At 40.8% G+C, this 15,049-nt stretch overlaps 1 protein-coding gene across 3 annotated transcripts in view; it reads right to left on the bottom strand.

The window, feature by feature from the left end:
• PIAS1 (protein inhibitor of activated STAT 1) overlaps positions 1–15,049 on the bottom strand; it is a 49,615-nt gene that overhangs the window by 26,355 nt on the left and 8,211 nt on the right. For 2 of the 3 annotated variants that reach the window (XM_081171145.1, XM_081171147.1), the window contains exon 2: positions 723–1,167. In XM_081171145.1, the coding sequence (XP_081027271.1) occupies positions 723–1,167 (445 nt within the window). Of the gene's footprint in view, positions 1–722; positions 1,168–13,572; positions 13,778–15,049 lie in introns of those variants that run through there. The other variant, XM_081171146.1, reaches the window with a different exon arrangement.

Below are 15,049 nucleotides of genomic sequence, written 5' to 3'. Positions count from 1 at the left end.
TGAACTGCCAACTTTTGTGGATCTATGTGAAAGGCTAAATTCATAGATTTTCAGACTTAAATGTTTACCAACATTTAAGGTAGTACTCCACAGCTAGCTTCCTATAAAACATCCCTTGGAGAATAATTTGTGAATGAACCACTGTAAACTGATTATGACAAAACTTCCTGCTCTTCACATTATTAAATAGTAGGTCAACTGCATTCTTGAAAAGGTATCCAAATGACTGCTTCCTTCAAACAATCTCTGGGTGAAATGTTTGACAAAACTGTGGGCTACACCCATAGTAGCTTCAAGACATTTAATTACATATGCTGGCAATATCTGTAACCTTATTTCCCTCTTGCTTGCCTGCAGATTAAACTTTTTGCAATGGGCCATCCGCCCCCACCCCTCCCATTAGCAAATGATTAAGACAAAGACTGGATAAGGCAACCGACAGACCTATGCACCAGCATTCCCAAGGAAGGAAAAGTATAGCTTAATGACCTTGTATTTATTCCCTATACCCCCATGCACAATGAGGGCATTTGTAAAAAGTAACAATCATTGCTTATTATTAATATGATTTATTACCTGCTCTTCACCACCAGGGTGGGTCACAACAATTTAAAATTTAACATTAAACACCGTTTAGAACAAATGACAATTAGAAGCATAGGGTGGGTCCTAAAATACACATCTCAAGTGCCAAAGGCCAGGGCAAAGAGATGAGTCCTTACCTAGGCTGGTTGGCTTTATCAGTTCGTCCAACAAGTCGTAAAAGGGTAATTTCTGAAGCTTTATGTCTGGATGGACAGGATGGAGTGCTGAGGTAAGGTGGGGCAGTTCCAGTTCATGTTTAGGTCCCATGAGAGAAACAGGGAGCAAAGGTGATGTTGCAGGGTGGCTATCATAAGCAAGCTGTGGAATGGTAGATGGTGACAAAGTACCAGATATAGAGCTTGAGTGGACGCTGGGGATGGACAAGTCTGCAGGGGTCATGATTTTCTGTGGGAACCGCCGCCTGTACAGTTCTTTGATTTTCATTTGGACAGCAGGACTGCAACCAGATTTGAGCAAATGCAGGGCTTTCGTAAGGAGTTCGTGTTTGCGGCCGTGCTTGTTCCTCCCTGCGTATCCAAGAAGTACTTGCAGCTCAGAAACTCGGAGGCTCATCACCATTTGCTTGAAGACAAACAAAAAGCCAATATAAGTGTTATTAATATCGCACCATCATTGTACAAGGTGTTTTGCAGAATAAGCAAAGCAAGACAGAACCTTGCCCCAAGGAACTTACAGCATAATTTAGGAGGGAGGAGAGAGACCAGGGTAACAAGACACACACATAAGAAAATGCAATTCCACATATTTAGGCATCATTTGGGCTATGGGTGAGGAATAATGACTTAAGTCAAAGGCTAAACAGAAGAGATGGTCTTTGAACGTTGGTTTGAAGGGACGGAGTGGTTCTACAGAGTTGTTCTCTGAAAGAGTTCCATATATGAGAGGCTGCAGAAAAAAACGACTTCCCTACAAGCCCTTTTGGAATGAAATGCCATGTCCCTACTAACTTTGATGAGGTTTGAGAAGCAGCCATCCACAGTGGATTGTAAATGTTCTTCAAACTTGAGGCCTGAGAAACACTTTCGCTACGGCAGGCATAATTCAATTTGCCCTAAGATCTCTTCCTCTCTAAAAATGGTTCTACTCATTCTAGCTTCTCAGTGCCTTGGGATCAGGCTACCTGGAACATCCCACTCTTCCAGATATACTTTCTCAAACCTTAAGAATATATCTAGAGGTCCTGCCCTGGGTGCTCTTGCCAAATGGTGGGCAGCCACCAGGGAGAAGAGAGCCTTTTCAGCATTGGTTTTTCCCTGATATGGAAAATTCTTCCCAGGAAGGTTTGCCTGGTGTCATTTCGGGTGTTTTTTCAGTGCTTTCACTGCATCAATGTAGGTTTCCGTCCCCATCCCCTTAATGGTTTTGTTTGTATTTTAGTTGCTTTTTACTTACTTATTGCAAGCTACCCAGAAAATTTCATGCTATGGAGAGGCATACAAATGTCACAAATAAATAGTGTACTTCTGTTCTTAATAAACAGGGCTAATGCAGAAGCTCTTGCCCATCCTTCCAGTATCTAACACAGCGTATAGCCTCATATCCCAAACAATTACTTTTCCATGGTTCCATTATACTCCCCCCTAAAGCTTGCCTGTGCATAATATCCAAACTGTCAAAAGACTGAGGGTTACTACAGAAGAACTGGGAGCAGGAGGAATGCTGATGCAATATATAACCTGCAACTCTCAAGTAAATGGTTGCATTACATCTGCTCTAGCCCCTAGAAGTTTTATACTGACACCTATGAATATGAAAAATCTAGACCTCCTTGGGCCAGGCTGAGCCTTATTAAATCTCCAGAACTGGCTTCCAGAAAAACAAGGGTGGAGCTCACAAGTCTGAAATATTTTTCCATCTACGAAAGTATACTTAACACGCCCAGAATTTGTGGAGTTTAAGCTCAAAAGGTTATACACTCTCAAAGGCAGCAAACTGGCTTTTAAATCAACTGAAAACTACCCTGTGTGTTAGACCCCAAAAAACTTGTTTGAGGAGCTATCCCCATTTCTTCTATATGTTGTGCAGCAAGATACACAAATCCTTTAAAAAAAACTTAATAAATGGACGAAAATATAAAACCTAAGGAATAAAAGTGAGCAACTGTGGGTTGTGAAGTCTAAAAAAGTATTCAAGAATGCCACAATCACCTTGATAAAACAAGCCTCAATGAAACATTTTAAAGCATCATAACCTAGTGATTTATACAGCAAACTCACTTAATTCCTACTAGAAACTGAATAAAGCACAACTATTACTACAATTGTAAAATATATCCCTAAACATGGACTGTGCTGTCTACCTTCATTTTCTTAAAGCAATCTCAAGAGAAGAGTTTACGTTGGACTTATATGGAAGAGATCATGGTGGTTAAGAAAACCACACAAGGCACCTAGACTCCCAAGCTCCTGAGTAGTAGCTTGAAATTCAGTATTCCCTCAGTTATGTACATAGTCTGCCCCTCAATTTTTTGAATTTTTGCTAGCCTTCACTGGGACCATCAGATATCCCTTAAATTTCTATGTTGTTCAAGGAGCCGTTGACAACATGAAGCTGCTCCCCAGTATCACAGATAGTATTACACATATATTGTAAATGGTTTGTCTGTGAATCACCTCTTCATTTAGCCAAAAATTCAAATCTAAAATCTCTGGAAGAAATTCCCAGTGCACAAGAAAACTCTTTTTAAAAAATCGGTTCTGTAAATAAGTAAGGAGAAGTACACCAACTGCCCAAAATGCTGATGAGCCTCCTATGCAAGGGGTTGGATCCAATAACCCTTCCAACTCTACAATTCTATGTGATGTGGAATACACAAAACATGTTTTCAAATATTTTGCTTGGTGGGGACACAGAAGAGGGCTTTCTCAGTCACTGCACCCAGATTCTGGAACTCCCTAAAAACATTAACAACAACAACAACAATAATAATACATTTTATTTATACCCCGCCCTCCTCGGCCGAGACTGGGCTCAGGGCGGCTAACACCAAATATATAATACATTAAAAACACAAAATCAAATGATTAGTTTAAACTACAATTCGAATCACATTTAAAATCAAAATAAAATTAAGTGAGAACCCACGAATCATAACCGTAGGGGTAAGGAATTAAAAGTTCACCAGGCCCGGCCACTCGTGCTGGTTCCATATGGGCCGATAGAAAGAGCCAAGGAGGCCACTTACATACAGGGTCCCATAGAAAGAAGGGGGTCAGACTGGGCACGGACCATAGGCCTGGTGGAACAGCTCCGTCTTACAGGCCCTGCAGAAAGATATCAAATCCCGCTAAGACAAGACTGGCTCCATCCTTGTTGTCCTTCTGTGAGCAGGTAAAGACCTTTTTATTCCAACAGGCCTTTAGGGACTGACTGTTTTTAAGCAAAGGATTGCTGCTGTGAGGTTTTTATTGTTGTTATTATTCATATTTCTAATAGGTTTACTTTTATACGATTTTAATTTTAATTAATCCAGTGACTTCCTGCCAGCTTTTCTATTTTATCTGTGTTTTTTATTTTTTATTTGTAAGCCACCTTGTGACTCAGTTTGCAGAAAAGGCAGAATATAAATAAATATAATATTTAGTATAATATTTGAGGAAACAAAACTAGAGAATGAGATGGAAAGCCATTTCTCAGTAAAAAAAAAATGCTAATAGTTTCAACTGGTCCTTTCAGTCTATCTGAAATATTGTTTGTTTATACTCTGTCATCACCTCATAAAGTTAAAGACTACCATTTAGCCTGTAAGCAAGAACCTAATATTTCCTGTTTGGCCACATTACTTTATATACCAATTCCCATGTGGTGGTTGCCTGCATTATTCATGGCATGACTCTCATCAAATGTAGAACCTAACCTTGCCTTCTTCAGCCCCCACCTCATGAATCATGTGCATCTTCTTTATTGACCAAGTCATCTAGCATCACTGCATATGAGGATGCTCACGGAAATAAAAGAAGTACAGTGGTACCTCGGTTTAAGAACAGTCCAGTTTAAGAACAATTTGGTTTACAAACTCTGCAAAACTGGAAATAGTGTCTTGGCTTGAGAACTTTACCTCAGTCTAAGAACGGAATCTGAATGGTAGAAGGGCACCGGCAGCGGGAGGCCTCATTAGAGAAAGCGTGCCTCGGTTTAAGAACGGTTTTGGTTTAAGAACAGACTTCCAGAATGGATTAAGTTCATAAATCGAGGTACCACTGTATTTGGATTGGGAAATACCGTATTTTTCGCTCTATAACACGCACCCGACCATAACACGCACATAGTTTTTAGAGGAGGAAAATCTGTAGGCATGCCACCCGTAGGCATTCCCTCCATAACACGCACAGACATTTCCCCTTACTTTTTAGGAGGAAAAAAGTGAGTGTTATGGTGCAAAAAATACGGTATTCAGTTCTCTTATTCCTCCTGTATCTCTAAGAATTGGGCATGGAAAGGGAACTGTATTCCAACTGAGCAGTGCCAATCTTCACAGGTGTGTAATGTTGTTTTGGAGAAAATGAACTTCCATCTTGCACAATAAATTGTTGCACTGTGTCATCAAAGTTTCCATCAAGAGGCACTACTTTGTTAAAACTGTCAAATTCTGCAACATAGCTAGAAGGACAAGCCTTCCATCCAGATTTTTCAATGTAGAGAGAAGAAGGAACACCTAAAAAACCTTATCAGAAGGCTACCCCACACCCAAACTGATTGAGTCTTGCCCATAGTGCACTGCAAAGCCTTGAACACGTGTTGCAGTCAAGATAGGGAGGTTACAGCAGATGTCATCATTCTGATATAGCTCTATCCAAACCACAAAGAACAATCTTAGAGAAGCAGAGCATGTGGTGTCCAGGATGCTGCCAGTGAACTGTCGTATACAGATAAGGAATATTCCACCCTTGCTAGCTGTTTGGTCTGGAAGGAGGACATGTGTAATGCTGCTCATATAAGAACAAAGGAGCACAATGCCTATGATGAGATTGATATTATTTTGGGATCAGTGCAGTGCAACTTTGAGTAAGCAGCACAGCACTCCCTCCAACTTGTTCATGGCTAGAGGCTAAGAACTTGCAGCTCTCCAGATGTTGAACTCCAACTCCCATCAGTCCCAGCCAGCATGGCAAATGGTATGTAAGGGGGTTAATCAAGGAATAAAGAGAGGGGAAATAACTTCCTGCGCTGAAATACCCAACATTTTCCTCAACCTGATGCCCTACTGGTGTTCCTATCAGAGCCAGCCAACAACAAAAAAATGGTCTGGTATGATAGGAGTTAGATAGAATAGAAGGTGAAGAAATGGAGGCAGTGAGATTTTACTTTCTTGGGCTCCATGATCACTGCAAATGGTGACAGCAGCCACAAAATTAAAAGACGCCTGCTTCTTGGGAGAAAAGCAATGACAAACCTAGACAGCATCTTAAAAAGCAGAGACATCACCTTGCCAACAAAGGTACATATAGTAAAAGCTATGGTTTTCCCAGTAGTGATGTATGGAAGTGAGAGCTGGACCATAAAGAAGGCTGATCGCCAAAGAATTGATGCTTTTGAATTATGGTGCTGGAGGAGACTCTTGAGAGTCCCATGGACTGCAAGAAGATCAAACCTATCCATTCTTAAGGAAATCAGCCCTAAGTGCTCACTGGAAGGACAGATCCTGAAGCTGAGGCTCCAATACTTTGGCCACCTCATGAGAAGAGAAGACTCCCTGGAAAAGACCCTGATGTTGGGAAAGACTGAGGGCACAAGGAGAAGGGGACGACAGAGGACGAGATGGTTGGACAGCGTTCTTGAAGCTACCAACATGAGTTTGACTAAACTGTGGGAGGCAGTGGAAGACAGAAGTGCCTGGCGTGCTCTGGTCCATGGGGTCACGAAGAGTCGGACACGACTAAACGACTAAACAACAACAACAACTGTGAATGAAGAGAGAACATCATGGGGCAATGCAATAAAAATCCTACTTGCAGCAAGACTTGTCCCCCCCCCCCATTTGACTAACATTTGCTCCATCATTCATTGTTTTAGAAGACAAACTGGTAGAAATTAAGATTCATATTAAGACCACTGAGAATAGCAGTAAATGGTTCATGAAGGATAATAGAGATCCTGGGCTATTATATATGGGCTTGCCTTAAATTCCAGTTATAAGATTATAACTTAAGCATCCCATTAGGAAGGGATTATAAGACTATCATCACCCAACTGCTGCAGAACTGCAAAAGGAAAGCAGGAGAGAAAAAAATTCATGGACACTCAGGTCCTTGACAGACAGGCAGTAACTTACTTCATTTTACCTTATGGTTTTTGAATACTAAAAGCCAAGGGTTGTTCTAATGTGAGGGAGGGGGGAATATATAAACAAATGTTATCACCTTTAAGTACTATTCAGGTAGCTGAAAGGAAAGGACTCTTCCTTTCAGATTTTGTATACAGAATGAGAATGCCCCACCCCACCCCAGATCACCATGGCTGGGATACTGAGCATTCACACTTTTCTTCCTTTCCAAAGAACATGATCTTCCTCCATCCAATGAAGTGTGCATGCAGTTATAAAAGCTAGAACAGAACAGGCCAATCTGTTCAGAGCTTTGGCTGGTTCTCTCCTAGTCTTAGTTCATAGCTCACATATCAAGGATGATGCAGGGAAGGAGGCAGGAAGAAGGTGTAAGAGAAGGATTTTACCAACATACACGCAGGAGATCCAAAACATCGAGCACCAAAGTCCAACATCAGCCCACGGGTAAATCAGGAAAACAAATGAAATCCATTAATTCCCTTAGGACATTATCAAAGTAACACTAACAGCACACAGAACAATCCTGATGATTTCCTAACAATATAAGCTAAAACTCCAGCAAAGCAATTGTAAGCAAAATTCAGAGACCAAAATCTAGATTAATTGAGCACTAACTCTTACAAAACAAAACAGAAACAACTTCAGTGGGTTCTGAATACAGCAATCAGATAACTGACTGATGATGGATTACAGGAATCATGCAACTATCTTGTTATACAGCTTACAGGAGCATTATACAACATGGGGCTAAGTTATCTGAAGGACCACTTTCTGAGATTCTTGGGAAGGTCCTTCTTTCTTGTTCCAACACTGGAACAAATTTAGCAGGAACTCAAGGAAGGTCCTTCTCAGTGAGTGCTCCCAAGATTGGGAACTCCTTGCCAAGGTAGGTCCAACTAGTCTTGTTTCCAATGACTTCCTGCCAGCAAACAAAGACATTTCTTATTCAAACAGGTATGTGACCTATATGCTCACTTGTAAATATGCTGAAATTGATTTTAACTGATGGTTTTCTTTTGTGCCATCAGCCAAAGAGACTGGAGTCAATGAGCTGATGCATGTTGCCCAAATACATGTCTCCAAAACTTGTACCCCAAATTCCGCAACCAAGACAGAGTCTTCAGTATGCCTCAGGATCAGGCCAGTCTTTTTAGTAAAATCTACCCACCAACACTTCTGCTTTAAGCTTCATTTAAAATTAATGGAACATATGAATTGCACAGCATTACTTCCTTCCATTTCAATGGGGCTTTCCCCATGCCTATAAGACGTGAGGATGTACAGTGGTACCTCGGGTTAAGAACTTAATTCATTCTGGAGGTCCATTCTTAAAATGAAACTGTTCTTAACCTGAGGTACCACTCTAGCTAATGGGGCCTCCCACTGCCGCCGCACGATTTCTGTTCTCATCCTGAAGCAAAGTTCTTAACCCAAGATACTATTTCTGGGCTAGCGGAGTCTGTAACCTGAGGTGTCTGTAACCCGAGGTACCACTGTATATCCTCACGTCTTATAGGCATGGGGAAAGCCCCATTGAAATGAAAGGGAGTAATGCTAGTGAAAGATGTTTGAGATTTATTTTCTGTCAGAATTTTATTGTTATTTTTTGTATTAAACAAGGCTGTGGGTTTTAACAGTATTCTTTATTTCAGTGCTAGAAAAATAAAGTCATCTTTGCTGGCATTTTCCATCTTTATTACCAGTGTTGTGTTTAGTCATGCAGATGGGAGCTGTTTTACATTGCTATTTGTTAGCCTAGTTTAAAGACAAGTAATTGCAGAAAAATACATTAGCATTAGACACTGTCTTAGTGTATACCGTGGAGTGTCTAGAGGAGAATTAAAAGTGCTTGCAAGAATCAAGACAAAAGGCAAAAAATAAAGATGACATATTTCAAGGGAGTCAAGAAGGGGTTGTCAGATTAATTTTCCTTTTGTTATTTAAAAAAGAGATTGCTCCCAAATTCCCTTCCATTCAGCTGGAGAAATGTTGTCATTACTTTGGCAACCATCACTGGAGTCTACTAGTCCATAAGTAATTTGAAAGAGCCAGTTTCAACATTGATTTCCCCCATTCTCCAATTCCCACATGAGATGAGATGCACATTAATGGCTCTTTCTTTGTATCTAAAGACACAGACACCCAGGTTATTTAAATTACTTAATTTTTTAATTATTTTATTACTGAAGTGTACAAAAAAGGAAATGCAAGCAAGTATAAAGGAAAATACTAGAATGACTTGTCTAATATTATAGTAACACTTGATATATCACTTTTACGAACAGTTTAAGCTAATACAAACACTCCCCACTCGCTCCAACTTCACTTCTATCATAATTCTGCTTTTTTATTATACACCATGCCTTCACATTAAATACAACTCCTGACTGTTCCTTGATGTATTTGACCACAAGACCCCAACCACTTAAGCACTTCCTTATACTCCTTTTTATCATCATCACCATCACTTTAATTATCCCTGGTTGTTCCCATTACTTTCTAATCTGCTCAACTTTCTAATCTGTTCAACTTTTCACCTATCCTTCTACCATCTGGCATGCACTAACCGTGCTATGACGAAAATATGCACAACACCCGTGTCTTTTGGTATACAGTGGTACCTCGTGTTACAGGCGCTTCAGGTTACAGACTCCGCTAACCCAGAAATAGTACCTCAGGTTAAGAACTTTGCTTCAGGATGAGAACAGAAATCATGTGGTGGCAGCGCGGCGGCAGCGGGAGGCCCCATTAGCTAAAGTGGTGCTTCAGGTTAAGAACAGTTTCAGGTTAAGAACGGACCTCCAGAACGAATTAAGTTCTTAACCTGAGGTACCACTGTACTAATACTTAACATAACTATAATTATTATTCCATAATTATTCCAAATTAAAAATAATGCAAGTATCACCTCAGTTAGCAAACACCAGAAACTTTCCACATTGAGGCATTTCTACCACATATGATAGGGGGGGGAAAGATTACTGTATTGACAAAAGCCAACAATGACAATTTCCCATTTCCCACACTATTTATTTTTCCAAGATGTCCAGTGCCATTAGGTAGCTATCTTAATATAGTTTTCTTTGTAGGTTATAAACACTATGAAAGCTGTTCCTTTACTAGTTGAAAACCAACAACCAGTACTTCATTACAGGGAGAAATGGAAGAAGGAAACACAAATATAGGTGAAGTTCTCAGTGGCAATGCTCTTTAAGGTTTGATAGATTTTTTTCAATAAGTATGTACTTAATGCATTGTAAGTGTGTACCACCTTGCGAGGCAGTGTAATTCTTTGAGAATAAAGTCAATATTTACATTTAGCATTTCTAGTCTGGCCTCCATCTTGCCCATGATGCTACCTGTAGCCATGCATTGGCCAGGATCCAAAAAGTTACCTGGATGCGCCCAGTAAATTTGAAGATTGATAATCAGCACAGTGAACAGAAACTGCTTGTTCAAGTACACTGGAGGGAAAGGGGAAGTAAAGAAACAGAAATGTTATTGGGTGGAAGGGAAGAGATTGTTCTGAGGAAAAGAATTTAAGGAACAGAAACTGATGGTGTGCAGAAAAGAGGGTGGGGCGAGGACTATGGTGACTGTTAGGGCCTGGGTCAGAGAGGGAGGTGGATTCTCCCTAGAAGGAAACAGCTCTTATGGAAGGAAGATGGAGAAGTCCAGGGCAGGGGTTGTGAGACTACCAGATGGCAAGTAGCTTTGCTGGCAAGAAGGTAGCGGAGCTACACGCAGGGGGAACTCAAGAGTGGTGACAGACACAGACTTCTGCCAAAGATATTCAAAGCTGCTCTTGAGCAAGAGCACAGGAAGCATACAGAGGATGTGAGCCAGCACTAAGGATTAGGAGGGCAGATGGAACTATAAGGAGGGAGATGGGAGGACAAGAAATAAAGCTGGCAACAACAGAATCAAGGCGATGGGGGTGGAGGGGAAAGACACAACTGAGGATCAAAGGGGCAAGAGAAAGGATATGGAGGAGGCCCTACAGACAGGGTGATGTTAAGCAGGTATTGGTGGGAAGGCAATGAATCATTGGAAAGGATACAAAATACTTTTAAAGGCCTTAATCTCACAACTGCTAACAACGCCTTTACACTGACCCTGAAAACAACTCTCTTCTTCATAATCAAGGATCCTTTTATGCCCATAAAGAGTTCACAGTTTTTTGTCATCTACAAATAAGAGCCCAATGCTGAAGACATTCTACCCTCGGCTTTAACTGGAAAACATGACTACAATAATCTGGAGTAGAGTTTAACTCTGCTTTCAATACTTCTTGAGAACACTCTGAGATTTGCATCATTTCATCCCATAGCAAAAGCATGCCTCTGTCTGGAGAAAAATTATTTGGGCCTTGAGGTGTGTTGGGGAAGCAAGTAGAATGCAAAAGCAGCAACAGGAAGTTGCATAAGTATTGAAGATTGCATTTTTATCTGCCACAACACTCTGCCTCAAATTGTTCATTGAGCTATTGAGCATCATCTTAGGATTTCTTCCATGGTGAGCCAACATCAGTGCAGATCCCATCAGTGATCTGATGGAAGCCTTTTTCTTTTTTTAATGGCATACAATAACAGTTTAGACACACAAGTAGAGCATTTTCTATACAAGGTTGACCTGTCTCAAAATGTTCCCATGCCTTACAAGCCTAAACCCCTCTTCCCAACGTCCTTCCCTTCTTCACACACTTAAATCTCCAGCTTTGCCTGCCTAGCTAACTTTGCATGCAGAACAGATATAATTTCTTCAAAAGAAGAAGAAGAAGAGTTTGGATTTGATATCCCGCTTTATCACTACCCAAAGGAGTCTCAAAGCGGCTAACATTCTCCTTTCCCTTCCTCCCCCTGTGAGGTCTGTGGGGCTGAGAGACTTCAGAGAAGTGTGACTAGCCCAAGGTCACCCAGCAGCTACATGTGGAGGAGCGGAGACGCGAACCCGGTTTACCAGATTATGAGTCTACCGCTCTTAACCACTACACCAAACTGGCTGTTTTAGATCATCTGAATTTTACCATCCTATCTAACAACTTGTTTTTTCCCTTCCAGGACTGCAACAATGCAGTCACTATCCATGCAGAGGAACAAATCCCCCCCCCCAATACTTTTGACAACTGAGACCTTTGCATCAGGCAGACAAGTAACTTTGCAGTTAGTATGCCCATTACAAATCTAGGTCCCTAAGTAAATAATCTAAAATTAAGAACATAAGAAGAACCTGAGGCATCAGGCCAGTGGCTCACCCAGTACAGCATCTTATTTTCACAGTGGCTAACCATATGCCTATGGGAAATCCCCATGGCATGGCATTACCCTCAGAGGCATATCCTTCTTATGAGAGGATATCAGTTCATCACCAGAGGGATGCTCATTTTTTAGACATCTGTGCTCTTTTCCTCATTATGATCCCATCTGTCCCAAGACCCCGCATCCCAGAAAACTCACAAGGTGACATCAAATTGACATCAAATGAACACCACCACACCCCTGAAAGTCTCATTATCTCTCTCTTTACCTCTCAAATTATCCAAGTTAGCCATCTTGGCCTCAACATGAAAAGTCAGAAGCTCTTTGCACTGACCACATACTGAGAACTGCCCTGAGATCTTCAGGTGAAGGATAGTATACCAATTTAATAAATAAAATAAAAAATACCTGTGACTCTGCTCAGCAGGATAAACACTGGACAGTGAACGTACATACACCCACACACCCCAGTAAGCATCTGCTGGCTTTCTACCATCATTAGGTCTTTGGCTAGAAGGCCTTTTCAGTTGCAACATAAAATGTCTTGATTTTAAGTACAAGCAGCACACAACAGGTTATCACCATTACTGCAACTATAGCAGTGCTAATTAGTGCTTCTGAAATGAGTGCAAAACACTTTAAAATGTTACCCTACAGAGATTTGGTCCAGTTTTCTTGAGGAGGGGAAATGAATAGCCTTGTATGGTTTTGAACAATTCACCTGGAGCAGGAAATAAAGGGGGAACGCACAAGCAACCTTCAAAAAAACTGCTTATAGGTGGCTGAATTATACATTCCCTAGCCTCCCCTGCCAGACTGCAACCTCATTCAGTATAACTGATAAAAGGTATTTCAGTGAAACAGCTCATCAATATTTCTTTCCAGCCTCATTATCCAGCATGCACCCTTTCTAACATGCAGTGAGGGTCCTTTGTAGTGGTCATCAATATACTGTACCCCTCACAATATTTTAATCTCGTATCCATAGTTTAAAAATACAACTTAGAAGCAAGGGATACGCCTGACGTTTAGGAAAATAGTATGTGACAGATGAACAAACAGCTGTTGCCTTGGTGTCCCTCAAAACATCAGATCAAGAACCACTGCAAATTAAAATGTTGTTTTCATTTGGATCAACTTCTGTTGGTGCAAATGCATATGAACATTCAAGCTACAGTGAGTTTACACCCATCAGGCAGATTGGAAGGCCAGCTTACTACTGCAATCATCACTGCAGTTCTACACACACTTTGTGGAATTTCATTTTGTTTGAGTGGAACTTGCTATCAAGTAAATCCATCTCAGTGATGGTGCTTGCCTCTTCAGAGAAACAGAAGCCTAACAACATACATTGCAACTTATTATACTGGTCAATAGATTGATTAGTCTGCTACATAACAAATGTTGCACTATTACATAACCTACCTCCATTTGTGGATGAGAATTTTTTCACTTTCTAATCTGACTGATGATGTGGACAGCTAAAAAAAATATTACTCAAGGATTGACAAAGTCCCAGCTACGTTTCCAGAAGCATACTGACAAGTTCTTGACCCAATTTTTGCTAGACTGTATAGGGAAAATCACTCTTAATAGGTTGCCAACAATCTCTCACCCCATTTTTAACTGGATGAGCTGGTTTAATGCCACAGAATGTTCACAAGCATTGTAACTGTTTAAAGGGAAACTGTCAGTTATGACAAAATTTAAATTCTGTGACCTGAACTTGCCCGACAATGCTAGGCTGTAGGTTTTGTTGGCAGTTAAGATTATTCCCCTCCCTACTGTTATGAAACCTCATTTTGAGGTTCGCTTTTTTCTGTACCTTTACCTCTCTTCAGAAACAATTGCCCTGCAAAGATTTAATACTACCCTTCACAAAAGGAGTATGCATTGTCCAACATCTGGCTGGACATTACATGAGCCCCTTGTAATACGTTTAGGCTCTCCCTTATCTATGTGACGCCTATAACCCATTAAAGCTTCGTCATCTGGAAAGAATTCTGTTCTATACATCCACATGCCCTGGAGCCTTCTAACAAATCTCAGTGCAGCCAAAGGCCTAGAAAGCAATGCAACACTTCTTCAAAGGTGAATAGTAAAGAATCTGACAAAGAAAATAAACCTAGCGGCTAATATTGCAGAGGAGACAAACGTTAATCTTCTCCCACCTAGAAACCTTTGCCTGGGAGCCTGATGCTCTTGAAACTTGCACTTGTTCTTTCTTTTCCAAAAAGAAAAATGCTAAGTATTGTTTCCTAGCAAGAGTGCAAAATACACAGTAAAGTACACTGATGGTGCTCAGTCAATGGGGATTACAAGAGATGCTTATCGGGACAGGAACTGGACTGCTCTCTCAGAAGACAAGTCAATTAAATATTTCAGCTTTAGGTGTTTAGCAAAAACTAAATCCTACTACCAAAATTTGTGCAAAGATAAAGTATCCAAATGCAACAAAAAATAATCATAAATCAGTATGATTGAACATTCACAATCTCAAGCAGGACAAATGAACTTCCCTCAAAGGAAGGGGAGGAACTGACATCCAGTCAAATGATGCCTTTTTTGTGGACCAGAACCCTGTGGTTATTATCCAAAGTCTTTCCAACAGGAGGCTGGAAACATGAGATCAGGTCCTTTCAGTTGTGGCCCCCCATTTGTGCACTGCTCTCCCCAGGGAGGCACATACTATTGGTGTTTTGGTGCCACTGATAGAAAAAGGCTTTTCTTTTTCTCCAGGCTTTTGGCCCCTAACTTGAAGACTGGCACTGTGGCATATTTTAGTCCTTCCTTTCAAAACTTGCAGAATATAGAACATGTTCAGGTATTTGGCCAAGGAATGCAATCTGAGATTCTGCCAAGCATATTGTTTCTGCAATATGGTGACAAGGGCTTTGCCACT

This window comes from Podarcis bocagei (genome assembly GCF_964188305.1).
Source record: "Podarcis bocagei genome assembly, chromosome: 14".
Lineage (NCBI taxonomy): Eukaryota > Metazoa > Chordata > Lepidosauria > Squamata > Lacertidae > Podarcis > Podarcis bocagei.
Note: the sequence above shows the minus strand (reverse complement) of the source record. Positions and strands in the feature narration are given on the sequence as shown.